The sequence below is a fragment of the Kwoniella botswanensis genome, chromosome 1, assembly GCF_036426115.1.
Source record: "Kwoniella botswanensis chromosome 1, complete sequence".
In the NCBI taxonomy this organism is placed as follows: domain Eukaryota; kingdom Fungi; phylum Basidiomycota; class Tremellomycetes; order Tremellales; family Cryptococcaceae; genus Kwoniella; species Kwoniella botswanensis.
This window is the reverse complement of record NC_088599.1, coordinates 4,573,704-4,596,501: the sequence shown is the minus strand read 5'-3', so window position 1 is coordinate 4,596,501 and position 22,798 is coordinate 4,573,704. Positions and strand designations below refer to the sequence as shown.

The 22,798-nt window shown below is 44.0% G+C and overlaps 8 protein-coding genes across 8 annotated transcripts; 4 read left to right on the top strand and 4 right to left on the bottom strand.

Moving 5' to 3' along the window:
• Nucleotides 1-1,180: 1,180 nt before the first annotated feature.
• On the top strand, nt 1,181-3,337 carry L199_001748 (uncharacterized protein; the record flags this gene model as incomplete). The annotated part of the gene is made up of 8 exons (XM_064887501.1): nt 1,181-1,337; nt 1,411-1,497; nt 1,556-1,640; nt 1,698-1,765; nt 1,817-2,765; nt 2,828-2,966; nt 3,030-3,096; nt 3,156-3,337. 8 exons carry the CDS (start codon nt 1,181-1,183, stop codon nt 3,335-3,337), a joined length of 1,734 nt encoding a protein of 577 aa, XP_064743573.1.
• A 921-nt stretch (nt 3,338-4,258) lies between these two features.
• Nucleotides 4,259-7,173, top strand: L199_001747 (uncharacterized protein; the record flags this gene model as incomplete). The annotated part of the gene is made up of 19 exons (XM_064887500.1): nt 4,259-4,497; nt 4,689-4,731; nt 4,804-4,866; nt 4,926-4,947; nt 5,010-5,029; nt 5,104-5,151; nt 5,217-5,335; nt 5,404-5,558; nt 5,617-5,810; nt 5,894-5,958; nt 6,021-6,036; nt 6,102-6,161; nt 6,230-6,344; nt 6,417-6,493; nt 6,558-6,626; nt 6,693-6,728; nt 6,793-6,818; nt 6,867-6,921; nt 7,006-7,173. The coding sequence occupies 19 exons, from the start codon at nt 4,259-4,261 to the stop codon at nt 7,171-7,173; spliced, it is 1,590 nt and encodes a 529-aa protein (XP_064743572.1).
• An 831-nt stretch (nt 7,174-8,004) lies between these two features.
• On the top strand, nt 8,005-9,173 carry L199_001746 (uncharacterized protein; the record flags this gene model as incomplete). Its single annotated transcript, XM_064887499.1, has 3 exons — nt 8,005-8,774; nt 8,887-8,974; nt 9,066-9,173. 3 exons carry the CDS (start codon nt 8,005-8,007, stop codon nt 9,171-9,173), a joined length of 966 nt encoding a protein of 321 aa, XP_064743571.1.
• Nucleotides 9,174-9,394: 221 nt separating this feature from the next.
• On the bottom strand, nt 9,395-10,162 carry L199_001745 (uncharacterized protein; the record flags this gene model as incomplete). Its single annotated transcript, XM_064887498.1, has 4 exons — nt 9,395-9,489; nt 9,563-9,697; nt 9,752-9,799; nt 9,928-10,162. The coding sequence occupies 4 exons, from the start codon at nt 10,160-10,162 to the stop codon at nt 9,395-9,397; spliced, it is 513 nt and encodes a 170-aa protein (XP_064743570.1).
• Nucleotides 10,163-10,991: 829 nt separating this feature from the next.
• On the top strand, nt 10,992-11,845 carry L199_001744 (uncharacterized protein; the record flags this gene model as incomplete). Its single annotated transcript, XM_064887497.1, has 4 exons — nt 10,992-11,284; nt 11,348-11,511; nt 11,592-11,664; nt 11,731-11,845. The coding sequence occupies 4 exons, from the start codon at nt 10,992-10,994 to the stop codon at nt 11,843-11,845; spliced, it is 645 nt and encodes a 214-aa protein (XP_064743569.1).
• A 557-nt stretch (nt 11,846-12,402) lies between these two features.
• L199_001743 (uncharacterized protein) lies at nt 12,403-13,470 on the bottom strand (the record flags this gene model as incomplete). Its single annotated transcript, XM_064887496.1, has 5 exons — nt 12,403-12,485; nt 12,548-12,553; nt 12,619-12,662; nt 12,778-13,098; nt 13,190-13,470. 5 exons carry the CDS (start codon nt 13,468-13,470, stop codon nt 12,403-12,405), a joined length of 735 nt encoding a protein of 244 aa, XP_064743568.1.
• A 407-nt stretch (nt 13,471-13,877) lies between these two features.
• On the bottom strand, nt 13,878-17,976 carry L199_001742 (uncharacterized protein; the record flags this gene model as incomplete). Its single annotated transcript, XM_064887495.1, has 17 exons — nt 13,878-14,573; nt 14,632-14,984; nt 15,040-15,160; nt 15,215-15,321; nt 15,385-15,543; nt 15,613-15,834; nt 15,891-15,984; nt 16,044-16,142; nt 16,197-16,411; nt 16,475-16,622; nt 16,679-16,866; nt 16,936-17,020; nt 17,075-17,143; nt 17,208-17,230; nt 17,287-17,307; nt 17,370-17,582; nt 17,658-17,976. The coding sequence occupies 17 exons, from the start codon at nt 17,974-17,976 to the stop codon at nt 13,878-13,880; spliced, it is 3,132 nt and encodes a 1,043-aa protein (XP_064743567.1).
• A 984-nt stretch (nt 17,977-18,960) lies between these two features.
• Nucleotides 18,961-22,296, bottom strand: L199_001741 (uncharacterized protein; the record flags this gene model as incomplete). The annotated part of the gene is made up of 22 exons (XM_064887494.1): nt 18,961-19,226; nt 19,333-19,581; nt 19,634-19,799; nt 19,850-19,861; nt 19,927-19,993; nt 20,048-20,108; nt 20,162-20,286; nt 20,340-20,418; nt 20,538-20,555; nt 20,624-20,636; nt 20,690-20,782; nt 20,858-21,106; nt 21,165-21,224; nt 21,282-21,305; nt 21,368-21,558; nt 21,651-21,682; nt 21,743-21,773; nt 21,840-21,847; nt 21,910-21,934; nt 22,006-22,016; nt 22,103-22,114; nt 22,184-22,296. 22 exons carry the CDS (start codon nt 22,294-22,296, stop codon nt 18,961-18,963), a joined length of 1,905 nt encoding a protein of 634 aa, XP_064743566.1.
• Between the last annotated feature and the right edge of the window lie 502 nt (nt 22,297-22,798).

The following is a 22,798-nucleotide window of genomic DNA, read 5'->3' as shown; positions in this document are numbered from 1 at the left end:
TGATACGGTGTTTTTTTTTGCATCCGGATAAGCTTCATAGACAAGTCATACTCTCCATTCAACGGCCGGATCATGATATCTTGACCCCTAGATCCCACCTCCCTTGCTTCCTGTCTGTGATGAATTTTCCCACGTACTCAAGGACACTTTTACAAGAACACTGTGGTGAACCATTTAACGGGTAACCGGGTATGTCCGCCATGCACCACGATCTCATGACATCACTTTCCCGCCATGTGACGCCCAAACCCCAGAGAGATCCCATGAAATCATCCGCAATTAGCGGGAATTTGACACCGCACGTTCGATATGTAACATATGATCGGCACAACTTGGAGCGCATGGTGCCTTTTAAACAGTTTTTGGCTGCTTTTGGCTTCATGAGTTCTCTCATATCTATTTTAAGAGCACGAGACATGAGAAGCCCACAGGTCATAAGAGCTAATGAAACATTTAGCGAAAAATGTTGATAAGAGATGTATACATCGTGTGATAGGATTGGTCAGAAACAAGGTTCTTATCAACATGACGTTCTGATGTTGGTGGATTCGTCAGTGGATTGTTCTGCAGAGTGGTGTGGAGCACGATGGTCGACTCTTATCATCATGGTTAACGCCTGTTTGCGCCAGAATTGATATATAGCATGAGACCAGCTTCATTCCCACTTTGTCAGACCATTTCTACGAGAAGAAAATTTATTACTCATACTCAACAGATAAATATCCCCTACAACGAGACCATCACAAGACACACATCCGAATCAACCGTTAGTCACCCCCCATTCTGCTGGAACGGTCTCCCTCAACTCAAGGACACTTGCTGTAAAACAATATAAGGGTGAAACAGAAACATACTTGTGCATATCAGTCAAATCGTTGTAGCCAATCCAAATAGGGTGAATCTCGCTTAGAGAAAAATTGTATCACGCGACTTACCCCACTCCAAGAAAAGCAAATTTCTAAAATAGACTTGGACTTGTAGCGCTCTGGATAATCCGATTTAGACCGACCTTAACGAGCTTGATTCTCTTTTTCGTTTTGGACCAAAGCATCATTCATAGTCTTTGAGGAAGTGGATTTCTTCACATCGATTTTCGACATCAATAATAACCACAAACGCAAGATCTACACTGGTAGACTTATTTCCGGTTAGACACCCTACAACGATCACACTCGCCACAATGTCAGGGAAAGAGTCTACTGAAATTTCGGATCCTGGAGTTCCTCAGTTACCTAAGAAAGTTGAATCTCATCCAGAAGCATTCGTGACGGACATCAATGGTGATCGAGGTGAAAAGGCAGGATACAATGGGGAGAACCAGAAAGTTGACGGCCCAGGTGAGCGAGCGTTTACCATCATATAAGTCGTAAAGCCCAGATGTGATGTATGCTCATCGCGCGAAATTGTTAGCCGCCAACTATGAAGATGGTCAAATGCACCGTACGCTTAAACAGCGACATATGGCTATGATTGCTTTGGGAGGTGCTATTGGTACCGGTGAGTAAAAGCTAACCGACCACTTGCTCCTTTGCTTATAAATATACTATCATATCAGGTCTTTTCGTTGGATCCGGTTCAGCGTTGTCTACAGGTGGTCCTGTGGGTTTATGGTTAGGTTATATCTTTATGTCATCCATTGTGTGAGTAATTCTCTCCTTCAGGTGCCCTCAACTGCTAATTACTGATATCACGCTTAGATACTCTATGATGGTGGCACTTGGAGAAATGGCTTCGTTGTTCCCCGTAGCTGGTGCTTTCACTCATTGTAAGTGCCATAACAACAGAGGAAAATCCCGAATCTGACATAGTTCATCAGATGCCGCTCGTTTCGTTGATCCCGCTCTTGGTTTTGCCACCGGTATCAATTATTGGTATTCCTACGCTATCACGATCCCCGTCGAGGTTGTTGCCGCTGCTATCGTCATTTCCTATTGGGATGCCGACACCAACGCTGCCGTATATATCACCGTCTGTCTCGTTTTGATCTTCGCAGTCAACCTGTTTGGTGCACGAGTATACGGTGAAACGGAATTCTGGTTCTCTGCCATCAAAGTCGTGACTATCGTCGGTCTCATTCTACTCGGTATCATCTTGATGTGTGGTGGTGGACCCAATCACGACGCCATAGGTTTCAGATACTGGCGCAACCCCGGTCCTTTCGCTCAAATGACCATCAACGGAGGAGATGGAGTCATCGAAGGTGCATGGGGACAATTCCTAGCTTTCTGGAACGTATTCATCCAAGCTGCTTTCTCTTTCCTCGGTACTGAAATCATCGCCACGACACTTGGAGAAGCTGAGAACCCAAGAAAGACTGTACCCAAAGCGATCAAACGAGTTTTCTTCCGTCTGGTCTTCTTCTACATCATGGGAATCTTTGTCATCTCAGTATTGGTTCCTTACGATAATGAGGACCTTCTCAATGGATCTGGGAATGCCGCTGCCTCTCCATTCGTCATTGCCATCAAAAATGCCGGTATCAAGGCTTTACCTTCCATCGTGAATGCTGTCATTCTAGTCGCCGCTTGGTCAGCTGGTAATTCGGACCTCTACGCCGCCTCGCGTACTTTCTACGCATTGGCGTTGGAAAGGCAGATGCCAAAGATTTTCAGAAAGTGCACAAAGAAGGGTCTACCTATTTGGAGTGTGGTTATTACTGGTCTTTTCGGGTTCTTGGCGTACTTGAACCAAGGTGGAGATAGTGCTGTCACAGCTTTCAATTGGCTTTACAACATTTCCGCCGTTACTGGTGTAATTACCTGGTGGTGAGTGATCCTTCCTTTCTTCCAAATCGATGCTATCTGTGACTGACTGTTTCGGCGATTAGGGGTATCCTTCTATCCTACCTACGATTCTACTACGGTCTCAAGAAACAAGGATTATCCCGTGAAGGTTTCCCTTACCTTGCACCTCTTCAACCTTGGTTGTCTTGGTACGGATTCATCTTCCTCACCCTCGTCATGCTTGTGAGTTAGTCTCTCTTTAGTTCACGGTGTTCTGCATATACTGATGATGTATCTCCTTCTCAGTTCAACGGTTTCCCTGTCTTCCTCAAGGGTAATTGGGACACCTCTTCATTCTTCGTCGCTTATGTCTGTAAGTATCGCTGATTTCTTCCTTACATCTGGAGCATTGGCTAACGAGTCTCTTATCAGCCCTTCTGCTCTTCGCTATCTGCTGGCTGGGATGGAAGGTCGTCAAGAAGACCAAAGTCGTCCCTCTCGATGAAATTGATTTCACCACCGGTAGAAGAGAACTTGACGAACTTGAAGCTCTCGATAGGGAAAGATTCGCGACTGAGAGCAAGTATCAGAAGATTATGAGTATCTTATTCTAGATAAGACGATTCTGTATTTTTTATCTTAACCATTCACCTACATTCATAACAACTTTCAACATCATATCACAATCTCATGAATCAATCTTTGCAGATATTTATAATTGAGTACTGATGTTTCTGGCTCGTGTGACAAGCATCAAACAATATCATGCATCAGACGCTGTGCAATGTACATATGTAGAGAAACTTCATATATGCCGTTGTGTAGTTCTGCTTCCGATCTACATGCATCACGCACTTGTTCGAGCATTACAGATTTGTCATTCCAACGAAAAGATGTGACCAATGCCTGATAGGTGTTCAGAACTGTGCGGCTCATCGTCCGGCACCAGCTTAGCGAACAAACTGAGTTCGTTTGCCTTGGCTTGGCGAATCCACCTTGAAATCTATTTTTCGATAAATGTGGAGGTACATCACAGAAAACCTGAGGATCATGTGGGGCATCGTACTCTTACTTCATTCGAAGAATTCAGTTACCTTACGCTTAAAGCTAAAATCAAGAAGTAGCAGGTGACCTATAGAATAATTGGTAATTTGGTAATTCCATTTTATCCGGATCTCACCCCTTGTGTTCGAGTTCGCGAAATGAATGCATGATGGGAAGGGGGAAAAGGAAAGGACAGGAAGGACCGAACCACGAACTAGATCAGATTAAGGACGTCATTTCGAGTTCTTGAATTTTGGAGTGCTGTAGTAGGAAGAAAGCGACAATCTACGAGTAGCCTGTCTCATGACTTTCCTTAACTTACCTGTCATTTGGATCGAATGGATTAAATCAATCTTCTCCTATATATACTATACAAGTTGGAGCTTCTTACAATCGCAGTCCCAGTCCGTCCAGCGGACATTTCATTTCATTTACCGACCCTACTTACCTAGTCCCATCTCACAGTTACTTGGATCGTCTATTCCACGAAGATGGACAAACCTTCAACAGCTTCACGATTCAGTGAAGATTCGAACGCGAACCCGGACGTCCATCGACCCGAACTCAAACCTCGTGATTCGAGGTTTCACGAGCATATCGATAATACAGTACCTAACTCACCTGCTCAACCGGAGTATAACAATGGTCAAGAGAAAAAGTATGGAGACGAAGAAGGTCTAGCTCTAGGAAGTGAGAGGAGAAGAGTTGTGGAGAAAAGACTGAAAATGAAGTTGGATGGGAGATTTAGTATTCTGATTGTCATTTATAGTGAGTCGATTAAGCGATTTCGTGAGATTGTTCAGGGATAAGTAATGCTGAGACCACATGAACCGAATGAAATCAGTCTTGTAAGTATCATTATTCCACATCGGATTTGCGGAAATCCCCTTTACAACACCGCTGATGAACCGGTCATGCTAGAAACTACATCGATCGAAACAATGCCGCCGCTGCCAGGCTTAAGGTATGTCTTGGAATACCTGGAACTCTCTCACTTTGTAAATACCATTTTATAACTAACATGTGGATGCCATAGGGATTCGAAGCGGATCTCAACTTGACAGATACTGAATTCCAAACTCTCCTATCGATTCTCTATGTGAGCGGAATTTCCCAATTGGTTATGATCAGTATTCACTAATTTCTCGGTTTCAACAGGTCGGATATATCTTATTCCAAGGTAAGCTAACTCTACGATTGCCCGAAGTCCTTTGTCAATTGACAGTATTATTTATATACAAGTCCCATCAAACATGTTACTGGTAAGTGGCTAATTTCACCGGAACTCTGTGAATTCGATCGTCGGGATTGATTTCACCATGCGTTCGACATACAGAACCGTATCGGCAGACCATCATTGTATCTCCCAGCAGCTATGGTAGTGGTAAGTGTGACATTCTATTTCAAGTGAGATGGTGAGATACAGGACTGATATCGCTTTATACTCAGTGGGGGATGATAAGTGTCTTGACCGGTATCACCAAGAACTTTGTCGGTGCTCTTCTCACCCGTCTTTTCCTGGGAATGGTTGAAGCGGCGTTTCTACCTGGGGCCTTGTTCATTTTGAGGTCAGTGATATCCTTCTTCGTCAATGCCTTGCAATGGAATACAATACTGAGGTTTTATGCTGTAAAAGTAAATGGTACAAGAAAGATGAACTGTCTTTACGATACACCCTTCTCTACTGTGGTAACTTGATCTCGAACGCATTCGGTTCACTCATCGCTGCGGGTGTGTTGGCAAACATGGACGGTAAATTGGGACATGCAGCTTGGAGATGGTTATTCTACAGTGGGTCGACCTCCCTCGATCGTTCTGTTGACCGGCACTAATGTGTCTCGCGATATAGTCGAAGGTGCTTTGACAATGTTCTTCGCTCTGGTGGCAATCCCCATGTTACCTGATTTCCCCCATAATACCAAGAGGGGCTTCACCACTGAGGAGATCAGGGTAGCCCAATTGAGGATGCTAGAAGATGTAGGTGAGCTCGATCAGGACTCTCATGAAGAGAAATGGTACAGCGGTTTCATCATGGCTCTGAGTGTGAGTATATGGAACCGCTCAAGATGCAATGACTATGCGAAGATACTGACTATATGATGTTCAATCACACTCGATTACTATAGGACTGGAAGATCTATATCTTGATGTTGAGTCTTACCGCTTGTGTGACCGGTTTATCGTTCAATATGTGAGTTAAATCGATCAGATCCTCAGGGGGCCCCGTTTATATTGATTGGCGGTTACTTTTAGCTATTTCCCCACCTTGGTACGTATTGGGCTTGGTGGAAGTACAGCCGTCTTGACAGCTTTGCTGATCTAGCACTCTTACAGACCAAAACCTTGGGTTACGGTACGACCGAGACTCTTTTATTGGCCGCACCACCTTGGGTGGTAAGTATCCCTGATTTCACCTCTGCGAGCGCAGCGCCCGATGTCTGACTAGCTTGGTGTCGATGTAGTTCTCCTGTATTCTGGCCCTGCTGAATTCTTGGCACTCTGATCGTACTCAAGAGAAGTTCTGGCATTCAACTTGGCCATTATTGATGGGTATAATGGGCTTCATCATTTCAATGGGTAAGCATTCAATTCCAGCCCGCAACTAATTGACTTGAAAGCTGATTCGCGGTGTCATACGACTTGAAATAGCTACTAAACCAACAAACAAGGCTGGAAGATACGTAGCGCTGTTCTTCCAGGCTGGTTCCTACGCTGGATATATCATCGTGAGCGAGACTTTATTGAGGATACCACCTGGATCATCAGGCTGATGGCTATTGATTCATTCAGATGTACACCTGGATGAGCAGTTCTTTCCCTCGTCCACCGGCCAAAAGAGCTGTAGCTCTTGCTTTCATGGTCAGTACCTGCGCGATGTATGACTACCGTTGAATGAATGCTGATCTGATTATGAATTTCGATCAGAATGCGTTGTCGCAAACCGGTAACATCGCAGGAAGTGTGAGTTATGACGTTTGTGCAAACAAGTGTGCGTCAATCGCTGATGGATTCTACTACGATTCAGTATGTTTGGCCTGCAAAATACGGACCGTAAGTGAAGTCGACATTTGGGCGTCATGATCTGATCATTGTATGCAGTACCTACGTCAAATCCTATGGTGTCGTACTAGCGATGTTTGTAGCTACAATCTTGGTAAGTGAAGTTATCCTCATGACGAGAAAATTTAAGTCAGTATGATACTCGATCTGGGACTGATTTATATGACGTTCGAATCAGCTCAATATATGGTTCCGACAAATCCTCGTTTCGGCCAACAGGAGATTGGAAGAAGGCGAAAGAGCATTCAACGAGCATGGCGATACTCTTGAACAAGCTGCTAAACTCGAGAGCACGACTGTTAAGGATGCCCAGCAGATGCAAAAAGGATTCAGGTTCTTGATCTAACGGAGGACGAAGAGGTTATGTTACAGGACGCGTCGTATCGCGTGAGTGGAGGGAAGAGACTACTGCTGCTTTAAGAAAGGGGAAATACCAATCAATATTTACTGTAGTGCTAAGATATGCAAAGACAAGTGTTTCATATGGCCATAACCAACTAATGAAGCAATGTGCATGTGAAAAGCAAGATGAAGTATATCAAAGGAATGAATACGATAAAACAATATACCCAATCCGGCTGATGTTGAGATGGTGAAGCTGGAAATGATCATCATTACACCCCAGAGACAATCAATGCGGTTCCTAGCCCAGAGTATCGGAGTATCCAGGTTACACAGGGCCACTCATCATGAGTGAGGTGTCCGTGTTTGTGTGTGAGTTTGTGTGTGTCGGCGTACATGCTCTACAAGGGCACGGAGATATATCGTACACCATACTAGACACTGAATAGGGGGTGAAGGCAAAGGATGGTGTTCGTGCTTCCTTTGATCCACCATACCAGACTTCACCTTTCAATCACCAATCACTGCTCATACACTAAATATGATAAAGCTACTATTCGCTGAGCAGGTGATGATGGGGGTTTTAGATATCATGATCACTGATTGAAGTGTGAAAGGCGTTCAGTGCGATTGAATTGATTGAGAAGTGAAGGCACTTTTTGTCATATATATAGACTCCATTCTCCTCACTCATGAATCAATTTCCTCCAATCATCATAGCGAGAACAATAAGATATCCACACCGATACCATAAACTTTGAAACTTCTTCACCATATTTACTTATTGTCTAATTGATCGCATATACAACAACAATAGAAAAAAGGAAAAGACAAGATGTCAAGACCAACTACACCCTCCACACCTGTTCGACCACCAAGATCTGACAGACGATTGACTCTCGAATCAATCGCTTCAGTGTCTAGTCAAGTACCGACTGATCACTCCACTCCTCCACCTGCTTTACCTGCCTCCTCACCAGCCTCATCAGAAGAGAACCAACCTCAGACACCCAAAACACCCACAACACCTACGAGTCGACCAAAATTAGCTAATAGGGAATCGACCTCTTCGATCAAGAGGAAGCCTGTACCATCCACACCTGAAGATCTATCTCCATCTATGGAATTAGCTGGATTACCATCTTCCAAATCTTTCGATAGTCCTTTGATCACAACCATTAGATCGTCCAGGGACGAACAACCTCCAAGGTATATCTTACCTGTTGATTTACCATTACCAATTGCCGAATCCATTCAGAATCACCCCGAAGCTGGACCCTCATCATCATCATCACCATCAGAAGACGAACAAATAGATTTCTCAGCTTCTAGACCACCTTCTTACGCCAATGATATCCACCAGGCTCGACCGATCATCACCGCTTCCACTTCTACTTCCAGAAACCACCAGACCAGCCATGAAGAACTATATTTCGATCCTACCGCCGGATTAGGCGGTCATCAATCACCGACATTCACCTTACAGTCGTCTGACGAATTACCATGTTACGCAGAGGAGACTCAGACAGAACCCAAGACGCTGGCTAGAGCTTTGTGGAAATGGGGATGGATATGTCCTCTGTTGTGGATCATCGGGATGTGCATGTGAGTGATGCTATTGGACTTTCATCTTTTCTCCTACATCCCTCGTAAACAATGCTCCACGATACCCTCTCTTATTGCTCGAGAGGTCCATGCTGATACATCTTTTGTTCAGTATGTGGATCCCATTGAAACCAGTCGAGGAAGAGAGTGATCCTGAAAAAGCACAGAAATTAGAAGAGATGATCGTTATTTTAAGAAAGGTGAGTTGAGCACGATACGATATCCAAATAAACATCATTCTTGGCACAAGGTTTGATCAACCAGTTGATTCTCTCTTATCGTATTTTACAGACCGAAATGAAATACGCCAAGAGATGCGCCTATGGTACATTGGGATTCTCAGCGTTGTTAATTACTATAATCGTTATCGCCATTGTACTTTCAAAGGTCTTGAAATAGGGAATAAAATATAATCAACGCATAATGATTTTTTGGGATTCGTGTTGTAGTAATATTTTTGTACAAAACTTGGTGTGCGGGTGTGCGATATCCTTTGATTTCATTCTTATCTCTGATCTCTTTAACATGCATCTCATGTATAACTCGCTCTCATTTATTGACAATGCTACTTATCCCCAAAATGATCACTGATATTTCGATTGATCGAAATCAAACGATAATTAAAACTGAGCGTGATAACCATTGATGGGGGGTTGATCAAGCGTTTTACCGTTGACTTTAACACTTTCAGAGGGCACCACCACACCGACGAATCCTGGTAAACACCAACCCACGTCAGGTACATGTTCGTGGTATCCGAGTCTGGAGATGTATGCGTTATCACTCACTTGCCCATTGATCAGTATTGTTGTTCCAAGCGTGAATATTGGCAGCTTGAACCACTGCATCGCCGACTTTGACGTTCTTGGTTTGACCGTCTGGTAAGGACAGTTCGAGTTCGCCGTGGGTCACAATTATGTAGTCTATAAAGTAAGTCGAGTCAACACGTTACAACCTCATCACGAGTATTGACTTACCGAAGGTATTAGTGTAATGTTGATCCCCTTTATAGTTAGGTGGAATATCTGAAAAGGAAAACCAAAACACGATCCGAACAGTCAGTGTATGTTCAGAAGAGTCCTTATGTTTGTTTTGAGCCTAAAACAGGTAAGACCGCAGGTCGATCGCAGGGAAGAATCAAACAAGTACTCACCGACCCATCTTAACGATACTTGATCATCATGACTAATCTTAGTAGGTTTATATTCCGAGTACTTGAAAGCTTGATCTGGTTTCCCAGTCAAATCCGGCTGGACATATCCGACAAAAGCTTTTAACTCCTCATTGTCATTGGCAAAAGGGGTTGTATCGTCCAATACCACTGGTAGACCTTGAGAGTCAGTGGCAGTCAAGATTCGACGAGGGGAAGGAAGGGGAGTGGCCGCCATCATGTATGAATCTCTCGCTGATTCGTGCTAGGTGTTAGTCTACTTAGATGAGGACATGCATCTCGCTTTGTTCATCCTGAGCTGCTATATATACCTTGCAAGGAATGATACTGCTTCAAACAGCGTTTGTGGGATTTTACGAGAAAGCTGAATTCGCCAAAGTCACTTACATCAGCTCCTCCACTATATGAGATCATTTCACCAAAATCACTTGCATCTCCAAAAGCGGTGTACGCCGATTACGCACAGTGGAGGTTGAACTTTTGACAAAGCTGCAATCGGATCCATTGGTAAGCAGCTTCAAACCTCCACTTTGACGTCCCACAAGCTTAATCCAAGTAGGATGCTAACAATACCTTCCCCTCCTATAGGGGATTAGATGAGATTGAGAGGTGCAATATCTCTGCAAATCAGAAAGCTCGATGAACCTTTTGTCCTATCTCGAGCCAGATCTTCCTGATTCAGTGTAACTTTCATCGTGGTCATATCAAGTTATAGGTCAGCGCATCCTTTATCAGTTGAATCCTTATCCACGTCCCTTCAGTACTAGGGGTAGTCAATTAGGTATTTATCCGAGTCGTGCAGGTGCACAAGTCGAGTTGTGCGGTGCAAAAACCAGTCTCAAGTCAGACTTGTGACGTGCACAAGTCGGTATTTGACTACCCCTACTATAAGAAGGGAGGGTAAGACAACACAATATGCAACAGATCATCAACTGAAATAAGTATGCATGATGAGAGACGATCAACTTTCTTCTCGTAAAAAACGGATAGATAAAACAATTTAAATTGAGCAAGTAAGACACTAAATCACAGTGACCACGAAAAAGATGGGCAAACACCATTCGTCCCGCCATCATTCATCAGGGCGTCAACGATCTCATCGAGATGATTCAACCTACGATCGATATCGACGAGGATGCAACCCTCTCTCTTGCTGTAAATGTAGTTTCGGGGGTAAAACCGCCCAGAGTATATTATTGATCTTCTTACCTTTCTCCATCGCTGTAATTTGTTTCTTGGCTGGGTTCTGGTTGTTACCCGTTTGGGTATATGATGGAGGATATCAAGGTGATATCAAAATTGCTGCTCAAGGATATGGAGTCAACGGTCAGGATTCTGGGTGAGTCCATCCGTGCACATAAGACCCATGGACATCTCGAGCTGAATGACTGGCTTGACCAAGAACTCGGGAGTTTTTATACTCTACAGCATCCTGGCCAGATCCAATGAGCGGCTTCCCATTATTACTCCTCTTCCATCTCATCCTCTCCATCCTCCTCATCACCTACCTTGTTCTCATACTCGCAATCTGCGCATTTGCCTCATTCATAGACGATCGGATGCATGGTCAGATATCATGCGGGATCCCAAATGGTGGGAGAGAGGGATATGTGTGTTATTGACCTTGATCGCTGGCACGGTGTTAGCATTGGATAATGTCGTTTGGGGTTTGGCGAGGAGTAAAGGACATGACCTGAATCCTGACATCTTAGGTTACTTGTGAGTATATGAGTACAAAACTCCATAAATCAGTACAAGCTGACTTGGACTGATATTTCGCTCTAGCGTGAATATCGTCGCTTTGTGTCTTTGGGTGTTCTGGGTGGTAGCGCAATGTGCTTCGACGCACGATATCAAAGAATATTATGTGACTGGCGGAGGAAGGGTACGGACAAGGTGAACTTGCTAGTATCAAGGCAATCAAGTATCAGCGGATGGAGGGTATGAATATCAGTGCAGTAAAGAAAAGTATGCTTAGCGCTGCTGCAGCATGAACAGTAGTAATCCAATGATATCACTCGGCTCGTGTGAGGTGACGGATTGGTAGCGCATATCGATTCGATAATCATTTATTAGTAAGGTGTTTCCTATTTGTACGAGAAGGCAGAATTGACCATAAATGCATGGTGAACATACCACTTCATCCAACTTACTTATCACTCCGTACCTGAGACAGATCATTCACGTCTGAAAAGGTAAAATACGGTAACTCAGCAGATGACAAGGACAAGGGATAGATGATTCTAAGTGGAAGAGAGGAAAATAAAAAGTACGCTTGGATCGTATCATGAGGTTATTTTGCTTGGGTGAGGATAATTATCGCTTCATTGAAGACCATCTTGACGAGGTATTTTGAGGCCAGAGATCGATGGTAGCTGGACGAACGGAAAGTGAATGGTTGTACAACGGTAAGAGAGATTGACGAGAAAAGGCAAGATGAGTTTGATTATGCTACACCTATTCCTCTTTATCCGTTGCGAATTTATGTTTTCCCATTCTCTCATACTCTGTCACACCTCTACCTGAGCCAGTAACTCCGACTGCGATGGAGGAAACATCAGCGATTCTCATCGTAGTCTTGGGTGGAACGAAGGCAGCGTACCTTTGCCTGAATGAGTGGAAAAGGTTATGTCAGCTATGTTTGAGGATCTACATACGGTCAAGATGGCTCACCAAACGGATTATCAGGTGTTCTGAACACTGATTTTCCCTCGAGACTGGAATGCACAGAGATCATCAGTACATACTTAAACTCACGATCGCGTCTGATATCGATCACTCAGAAGTATCTCACTTGAAAGAAATATAAACGAAGATAGAGACAATACTCACCCAGAAATATGGATCCCTTTCTTACTAGCTTTTTTCCCAAACTTCTCCCAAGCGCTCTTCTTATCTTTGATTTCATCCGCCTTCGCTTTCTGAGATTCCATCCATTTCTCACCTTTCTTCTTCTTCTTCTCCTTTTCCTTCTCTGTCAGTTCCTCCTGTTTCCTCTTGGTAGGTTCAACGGGGGTGGGTATGGGTGCAGAGGGATCATGAGGTCGTAACGAGGATAAAGGGACGTTTGTAGATGTGGTATAACCTTTGAAGGTGATGGTATATTGAGGTGATTCAGGTGATCCGATAACTGCGTTGATCCTGGCGGGGTACCTAAGTTGAGCCAGTTATCAGCTTGAGTCTATGAATCAGGTTTTAGACATCCGATATTATACTGAAGATTTTAAAAACAAATTGTACATACCACTTCCCATCTTTGTACTTGGCCATACAATCCATCCCAGCTTTATACTGAGACGCAGCATCCTCTTTCCCCTTCCCCTTTGGCTTATCATTCTTCGTAGTCCCGGCACTAGTCGACGTCGTTGATCCAGCAGCTGGTTGACCCATGGCCTGCTGAGTAAGGTCGATCAACTCGACCAACTCGGTTTTGAGTGTCTTGAGTCCTTCATTGTTGGGATCTGATTCGAGCTGTAAGTTGACATAGGCCAGTTGATCCTTGTAAGTCGATAGTTCTGCTTCCATCGTGAGTGCGAGGTATGCGTACGTGGTTGAAGAGTGTAAGATACTATGGAATACTGGGGCTGGTATGAGATACAGACTAGAAAGAGAGAGAGAAACAGGTGGAAACGAGTGATCATTAGAGATCACAACTCTAGCGGAGACGAAAAGTGGCGACACTTACGTAAACGAGAATGTCACGTACTGTCACCATGATATTGCTGCACTCGAGCAATCATTTCAATGTCCATCCATGCATTCACGGTCATTCACTCGTGGTCTATTCGTTGAGATATTGTATAATAAAGTGTATAAGCGATATATGTTAGAGTCATATACGCAAAGTATAAGTGTATATAAATATATATATATATTTAGAGAGCGATGGGATAATGTACACCTTGCGACCAGCGCTTTGTCATCTCGATGTCTTACCACCCATGACCACTTTGATTCCTTCTATCATGCTGCTGCCATCCTCCTCCATACAGCCCTTGATCATCTTGACTTTGATTGCTATATGATCGTGGAGGTGGTGACGACCTATTGCTCTGAGGTTGGGTAATACCTCTTTCTAAATCACCTTGATCCCATCTCGTCTGACCTATATCATCTTCGTCACCCGACGCTGTCCTCCTCATAGTTGGCGGTGTGTACCCAATGGGAGGTTGAGTGTAGGCACTAGGAGGATAAGGTACGTTGGAATATGGTGGGGCATCATATGAAGGTTGTTGTTGTTGATGTTCTAGCAATGGTGAACTTGCCACAATGTCAGTTTCCGATAGATTACCTCTAACATGACTGAGTGGGTAAGGTCGACTGTTCTGCCTTCGAGGTGGCTGTTTGTCATTTCGATACTCGTCTGATCGATCTCGCTGTTGCGCCAAAAGGTAATCTGATGATGGGTTATCCAACGGTAAATTCACATTCGAGTCCATTCCAGGTAATGGGTAATGGTTATACGCGTCGGTATCAACACCGGGTGAAGGTGCAGTCGAAGATAGCTCGCTCTTCCCACCACCAAATCCACCGAGCATTTCCGTAGAAGCGATCGATCGAGCATCCCAATCGGCTTGATGGGCAACATCCGCAGGTCCGTCTCGATTGGGGTCGTACTCGAGGTTTTCCTATGGATGTCAATATGTCAGCTGACCACTCGTGAACAATGCGACTGATTATGCTCACTTCTCGAACAGCTTTGATTTCCACACCGTCGTGTTGATGCTTTCCAGCGAACCAGGGATAAGCACTGAGTACCTCTCGAGCAAGTTGTTCTTGGCTCTTGTGAACCATGATTGTATACAGTTTATCCTGTTGCAAAGCAGGGTGAAGGAATCGTTTCTCCATCTCAGAATGTTTGGTCCTCTTTTCTGACATTGAGTACATCCTCTCCTGCTCGAGCTCTTGCTGAGTTGGATTGTAGTATCGGAATTGATTCTCGAGTGTACGCGAAATGTAGATCTTGAAGGCGATTATGATCAGGATTGGGGGTGCAGCGGCGATACAATCGAGCCATCGTGAACGGATTAATCCGGTAGCTGCAATCATGTCAGCTCCACGAGTCATTGTATGACAGTCAGATGGCAAACTCACTCAAGGCCATCAAGAGCTGCATCAAGATGCAACAAGCTAGTAACCGGTTAACGTAGACATTCCACATTCGACCGCCACTTTCTGCTCGTGAGATATAGACGTAGAGGAGTTGATATTTGTACTGGAAACGCAACTAGTCAGTTCATGCAAGGTATGGAGTCAGAGGAACACGTACAACGATGGAAGAGAACCAGAACACTGCACATGCTCCGATAGCTACTAGCGGTGCGAGAGGTGCATAGATCATACCAACCGCACAGACGAAGAGCAAGTTGACAACGACTATGATTCCTTCGGTCAGCACAATGCCCTTTCCGCAGAAGGACAGGGATCATGAATGCTCACCGATAGCGTATTCAAAGTAGCCAGGCTTAGTCATCTCTCTGATATCTCTTGGAGTATGGGAGAACATGAATCTCCGTAAGGAGACCAGGGCGAGTTTGATTAGTTGGATCAATTCGAAAATGACCAAGAAACCTCGAAGAGGCAGCCAAGTAAGCCAATCTATAATAGAAAAGCATGTCAGCAATGCATTTCAGGCAACAGAACCACGTAAAGAGAACCTCTACTCACATGTCGACTGCTGCACATAGGTACCTTGGATTTGATCAGGAATATCTTCGAGCGTCTTGAAGATCGTTCCCACACTCTGATTGTCACCGATCTCAGCGACAACGGTCGCGACGGCGGTGTAGATGACACTCAGTAACGAATAGATGACCACGTTACAGATGATCACGAAGAAGAAATATCGCGCTGTGACCGCTCTGTCAAGTCGAGATCGCGTGGGAGCACCTAAGCAAGGCTGTCAGCTACTGAACCATCTGAGTCATTATCATGATATGGCTTACCTTGGTATTTACTGATTCGTCTCATGATGAAGGGCAGGAAATAGCCGAAACCTGAAGAGATAATTGACGGCAAGATACCAGAAACAAGGGAAAACTAGGAATTTCATTTATGGATGAGCTCAGAAAGTGGTGTATGCGATTTATTAAGCTCACTGTCCAGTTACCCCATTGCCCGGCACTCTTCCAAGTATTCAAGAATCCTACATAAAGTGTCAAAGCACTCAGATTGGCAAGCAATGATACCACCAGCAACTAATAATCCGAACGATCAGCGGGAGCCGTTTAACATGTTCATTAAAAACTCACAGGAACAGTGTAGAAGAAACAGATGATTCCAATGAAGATGAAACCGAACGTCCTTCTAGATCCAACCTCGGCTGAATCCTTCGAGATGTTCTCCCACACGATATCTTGAGGCATAGGGGCAAGGTGCAATTGCGCTCCATGTAATTCTTTCAATTTCCCTTGGTGAGCACGAGCGATTCGATGGGCTTCGGCAATGGTTTTGAAGGTAACGAAACCTAAATATAATACAATTCAATCAGAAAATCATGAACTAATGCCGAAAGGAGAGTTGTACTCACCGTAGTTTTCACCTTCAATCCTGTTGCCATTACCACCCTTCTTCCTAGCATGTCTTTCCTTTTTCAAGAGTGAATCTATGGCTTGACGCTTAGTGTCGATCTTCTCCCTCAGGAACCTAATCTCTTTGGCATGGTAGTCGATTGCGTCCTTCACATCCGAGTCAGCTTGTTGATGCCTAGCTGAAGCAGTGAGTTGAAACTCACTTTTTTGACACCTCCCATTCCCAAGAAACCACCTTTCCTAATCTGAGGTCTCTTGCTGGCCATTTGATTGTTTTTAAGGTATTTCACCAGGTGTTCCTCCAACTCTGCAACAGCTTTGTTGTGATCTTCTACCATCTCTGGGAAATCCTCCAGTCTTCTACCAATTGATGTACAGTCGATCTCAGGGCCTGCAATACATTAAAAACAGTTAGAACGACTGGACAGTGAAACGGCGAAACTTGTAATTGGGAACTCACCAATTTTGATACCATCAACCTTGAGTAGACCCATAAGAGCTACCAATCCTTCGTCGCTTCTGTAATCTTTTCTTACTTGAGTGACCTATAGGCCCTTATCAGCATCCAAATACGATATGGCTCTTACTATGCTACTCACCATCAAGGTCCTAGAGTAAATTTTAGTCTGATAAGCTGGCGATCTGAACCATCTCATTCGCAGTTGAATCTGTTCATAATCGTCAGCTCATCTGTAGATGGATGATACAGTCTATTGAAAATAGCGCACTTACCATGGCTTGCCAATTCCGCCAAACTTCAAAAATGTCAGCTCAATTACCTCTAAGAATTCTTCTTGATCCGATAACTCACCGAAATACATGACGATAGCATCTGATCGACATAAATATCAGTATTCATATCTTGCAATGATACGATTAAGACTGCAAACTTACTTATCAAATAGCTTACACCCAAAGCAGGCCACATCCACGATCCTCTGACATTCTGAATGGTCAACAAACTCAATGCGTTCCTATCTTTACTCTCAACGTATTTGAGGTTATATATGATATTAAGGACCAAAAGGATTACACCAAGGACGGTGATGCAGGAGAATATGTTTCTGAGCATACGGAGAAACCGAAGAAAAGTGGTAGCGTCGAGACCTATAAAACCAAATACAATCAATACACATTCAGTGTTTCACGACAAGTCATCGGAAAGTCGAAATGTCAACTCACCGACGTTAGCTATCATCTGTTCCTCTTTTAATCTGATGACAGGACTGAACCAAGCGAAAAAACCATTCGATATAGGTGGCGGGGGAGGTTCGTAATCCGGATCATCAGCCGGATCAGCAGGTCTAGGTAATTGATATTTAATCTTTGGTGCGTAAACCTTCTTCTCTCTAGGTCTAAAGAAACTAAATGCGAGGATCGTACCGAGGGATATTCCAGTCATCAAAGCAATTTGAGATCCTACAGCTTTGACTGAGACGGACGATAGGGTAGAGTTCCATGATGCTACCAGGGAAGAGGCTGCGTCTTCCACGTCGGACATCTTGAGGAAGGTGGATTAGGCGGACGTTTATAGACTAGGATGTGTTTGAATGAGTGTTGTACCGTTTTTAGAACGACTGACGTCGAGTTTGTCACCTCGATTGGTGTGTGTGAGTGTATATACCTTGGTCAAGGTTATGTACTGTATATATGTTGGACGAAAGAGAGTGAAAATCGTCAAGAGGTTGGAACTGTGGTGTTGGTTGTAGGAGGTATGATGTAACTTGACCCTCCGTTGTAATGGATGATGAACAATTGACAGGGTGGTAGGGTGGTAGCGCAGTTGAATCCACACTAAATATCTTTCTTTCGTATTGTCGATCTCCGAGATTTTTCCTGTTTCCTGAGTGAGAGGGAAATTGTGAAGTTGGACAAGAGATATGAGAAATTCAAAGGTATCTACAGCTATCTGATCTATTATCTAAAAACTTGTACGATCAAAATTTCTTATACTCTCATTATTGGAGTGTGACGACATGAGAAGACCAATCTGTTTCGTGTGAGCATGTAACATGGATTCTTCTATTGTTGCTGTCATACGCGTGTTTTGGTTTCCAAAGGTTTTTGTTTCTCCACCCCGCAACACGTAACACGCAGCGAGGTGAGAGTGTGAGTCCAGACACTTTTTGTATGAGGTAGTAGGGATGATGATTCAGGGTAGATGAACAGGGGCTGTGTCACTGCTCCAGCAGATCTTCTTTTTTTCTTCCCATTCCAACCTGAAACACAGCCCCGGTCAACCTCCACTCGGTTCTGCGATCGACTACAACACTGTCCTTGTGCAACGTACTCGTCAATTCTTCAGTTCCGATGGCGACCATGACATGGGATCGAGCACCCCAAAATCTTGCCATAACTCGCCATCGACTGGCATTCTATACACTAACCATGCATGATGCAAGAGATCACCAGCCATATTCTTCCATCTAATCTAATCAATTGAAATTCTTATGCTACACATTCTTTTCTATGGGATATACTTACTTTATCGAGGTTCAACGCTATTGGTATTCCTTCTGGACAACTCTACACCTCCTATTTTAGAAGGATGTAATTCCACATCTCCAATATCATCTTCACCTTCACTATGATCAATATCAATATCATGTTCAGGTAAATCAGGTAAACTTTCAAATTCAAATTCTCTTGCAGCTTCCAGATCGACCGGATTCCTCTTCATTTGGTTTTTGTTTTTGTCTTTACCTTTTGATATTCGAGATTTACGTATGGGTTTACCTCTAGCATTGAGCCCTGCACATAATCGAATCAATGCGACATTCTGAAACTGTTCAAAGATATGACTCACTCGCGAGTTCCTATTGTCCCCCAACAGCATTATATTCCCCTCTGACACTACCTCTTCTCCTACTGTTCCCACCTCCAAACACGCCTTCGACCGAGTCTAGGATCTTACCGAAGAATCCCGTTCTCTGGTCAGCAGTAGATTTGTTGCTTATCGGTAATGTCGACCCATCAGAGAACCGTCTTCGTCGATCGCTTCCTCCTACTAGAGAAGAGGTTTCTGATCCTGATCCCGCTGAGCCATCTTCCTCATCATCGTTATCTGATCCATCCTCGTCATCTTCGTCATCGTCGAGATCAGGTTCTGTGTGTGAGATCAGCACCTTGTTTCATGACTGTGATCGGCCATGGCTTACCATCTTGGAACAACAAGTTCATCTCTTCCAATGGTACACCACGAGTCTCGGGGTACAGGAAGTAAACCAGTACGAAGGAAAGTGCACAGAAGAATGCGTGCATAGGGTACAATCGCCATCCAATGAGTTCTTGGAATACAGGTGTAGAGACACCGACCCAGTAATTCTGTTCATTGTTAGCAATATTATCGAGCCTGTCAGATTCAGAAAACTCACAAATAACCAGTTCTGATCCGATTTGTTCACATTATCTATCAGCTGCTGCTCAACTTGAGACCTTTCAGACGACTCACCGTAGCCGTTGACAGAGAGACTCCCTTAGCTCTGAATGGTAAAGGCATGATCTCGGGAGGATAGAGCCTTGATATATCGTCAGCATTTCAAGCTGGATTTTCACATTGAACACATATTCACCAAGGTACAGGTCCCCAACTCATTCCGAATGCAGCGTTATATATAACGACACAAATTACGACTATTCCATCATTAGCATGAGCGGCCGCGAACCTAGCTGGCAAATCCACTCACCTGCGTTCGGGGTGATAGCTTGATCAATATAGATCCACCATCCAGTAGCTGTAAGAGCTATAGCCATGGCGACTGCTCCGGTAAGCAGAATAGGTCGTCGACCAGCCCGGTCCATCAGGAACCATCTAAGCATAGTTGGTCAGTTGTTCATCGACCACTAAGTCTTCCAACAACTCACGGAGGTAGAGAACTTGCGATATAGAACATTGCATTAATACCAGTCATCAGAATGGCATCTCGACCGATCCATCCAGCCTCTGCGCGGAGTTAGTGCATATACTCAAGCTCAGAGAAGATTGCAACATACGTTCAAATACCAGAGCTGTATGCAACTGTCAGTTGGACTCTCTGCTCGAAAGGTATCAAGAACACTTACGAGCATAATATGAGATGACTGCACATCACGGATCAATTACTCGTCAGCTGGAACCAAATGTTTTTACCATCTCACACCTAGCTTACCATTGATACCGTTCTAGGCAACACTTATCAGCTTTCCTTTCCTGATCTTGGTGATGAAGAACTCACAAGTTGAGCAAACATCTGACTACTCATGGCAATCAATACTCGTCCTTTATATCTTCTCCACAAGGCTTTATAAGTTCGATCCCCAACAGCTCGCTAGATGAATTCAACTCAACATCAGTTTCTTACCGAACAGCACTTTACGAGGTTTGCCGGAGGATTGGGGCTCACATCGGCAAGTACAGCATCTCTGATCTCCTTATATTCCTCTTGTACCGAATGTGCATCCAATTCCTTTCCCTGGAAATCAGCTATTACCGCCAAACCTTCTACATCTTGGTCTGTATCGATGAGATATCGAGGCGATTCAGGAGCGATGAATGATCCTATTCCCAAGATCGCCCCTCCCAAGCACTGAACGAATAGGGGAATTCTCCACGATAGGTCGGATTGGAGGTATGAACAACCGTAATCTATCCACTTTGGGCTTGTCAACCGATATATATACCCAAAGGAATAGGAAGGATTTGCTACATACAACTGAAGAAGCGTATCCAATGATGTTTCCTGTAAATTCCACTGAACCTAACAAACCTCTCTGTGGTGTGTTATGGCATCAGTATTGATATCATCTATATGGATGATAGGTACTCACATGACTCGCAGGTGAAATTTCAGACTATCAAAGTACGTGTGATCAGCAACTCTATTCTTCTAGATCAAGCATGTTGGTAAACTTACCTGATAGATAGGCACTACCATACTCAACATCCCCACTCCAAATCCACTGATCACTCGACCCACTAGCATCGTTTTGAAGCCGATGCACCACGTCTGTATGGCACCTCCGATAGTGAATACAAAAGCACCCGTTCGTAATGTCATTCTCCTTCCGTAGTTATCGGCTAGATGTGCCGCTGCTAGTGATGTCACTGTAAAGACAGACGATTATCAGTACTTGGACTCGAGAGTAAGAAGGAGAGGAGGAACGTATGAGCCATTGGAGGGATTGAATAAGACCTACCAAATGCTCCTATTTCCAGTACTGCTACCATACTATAAATTAGGGTTTATCAGCACTGGTTTGATCAAATATCGTCGAAGATGATAACTCACTTTCCCACTTTCCCTGCTGTAGGTTGATTGACTGTAATATACAGAAAGCATTAATGACTGCACTGGCCATACCAGACTCGATGATGTTGATACTTACAGTACGCTCTGGAAAGTGGAAAAATGATCAGCATGAAATTATTATGAATAACTCGGAGGGGATCACTTACTTGAAGTACGGTCCTGTGATTATACCTATATCCCACCATATATCAGCATCCACCCGTCGAGGTCGGATAATAATATCAACGATGCATCAAACTCACCTGACATGACACTGTTGTTCCCACCCCAGGAATATATCCAATCAGTACTAATCTCTGCTCACCACACACAGACACAGCCTTGACCTCTCGAACTCACCCTTGATCATATCTACCATCATCATTCGTTTCATCAGCGTCTTCCTCCGACCATATGGTAAGTAGCATTGTGATTACTCACCCAAATAGCCACACTCCTATACTGAGAAATACCGAGACGCTATATAGCAGTGAATTGCCTTTCAACTTGTGATTCGTCTTTCCCCTTACGAGGGGTACAGACGGGTCTGACATCTTGATTTGATCTTTATCTCTCTGTCGATATCGTCTTGAGAGATATGTCGTCGGAGTCCACAATGACGATGGTTGATATGGAATGATCACGCGTTGGGTCTGCGATTTTGTGAAATGTATAATATGATGAACACGAGATGATCCAAGTATCCCTTGACCCGTACTAAATCCTAAACCAAACAAAGGACTTTCCTTTATCCTTTTCTATCTGTTTATCTATCTAATTAACCAATCTTGTGATCCACCGGTCATGCAGGCAGTACATCAATAGACCAGTACTGTTGCTTATCCGTCCGTCCGCAGGCAGAACTAGTGATACTTGACGAATCGAGGTCAAGTGATAGTCTATGGAGTATGTATGATTGGTGACAAGCAATAACACGTCGAATTGATTGAACGCTAAGACGCAGCTTTGGCTTTGCTCGAGTATCGGAGATGGCCCGAACCATCAACCAGTATGATTCGTCATGTGGCTATATCGTGTATGTTATGTATGTGGCGC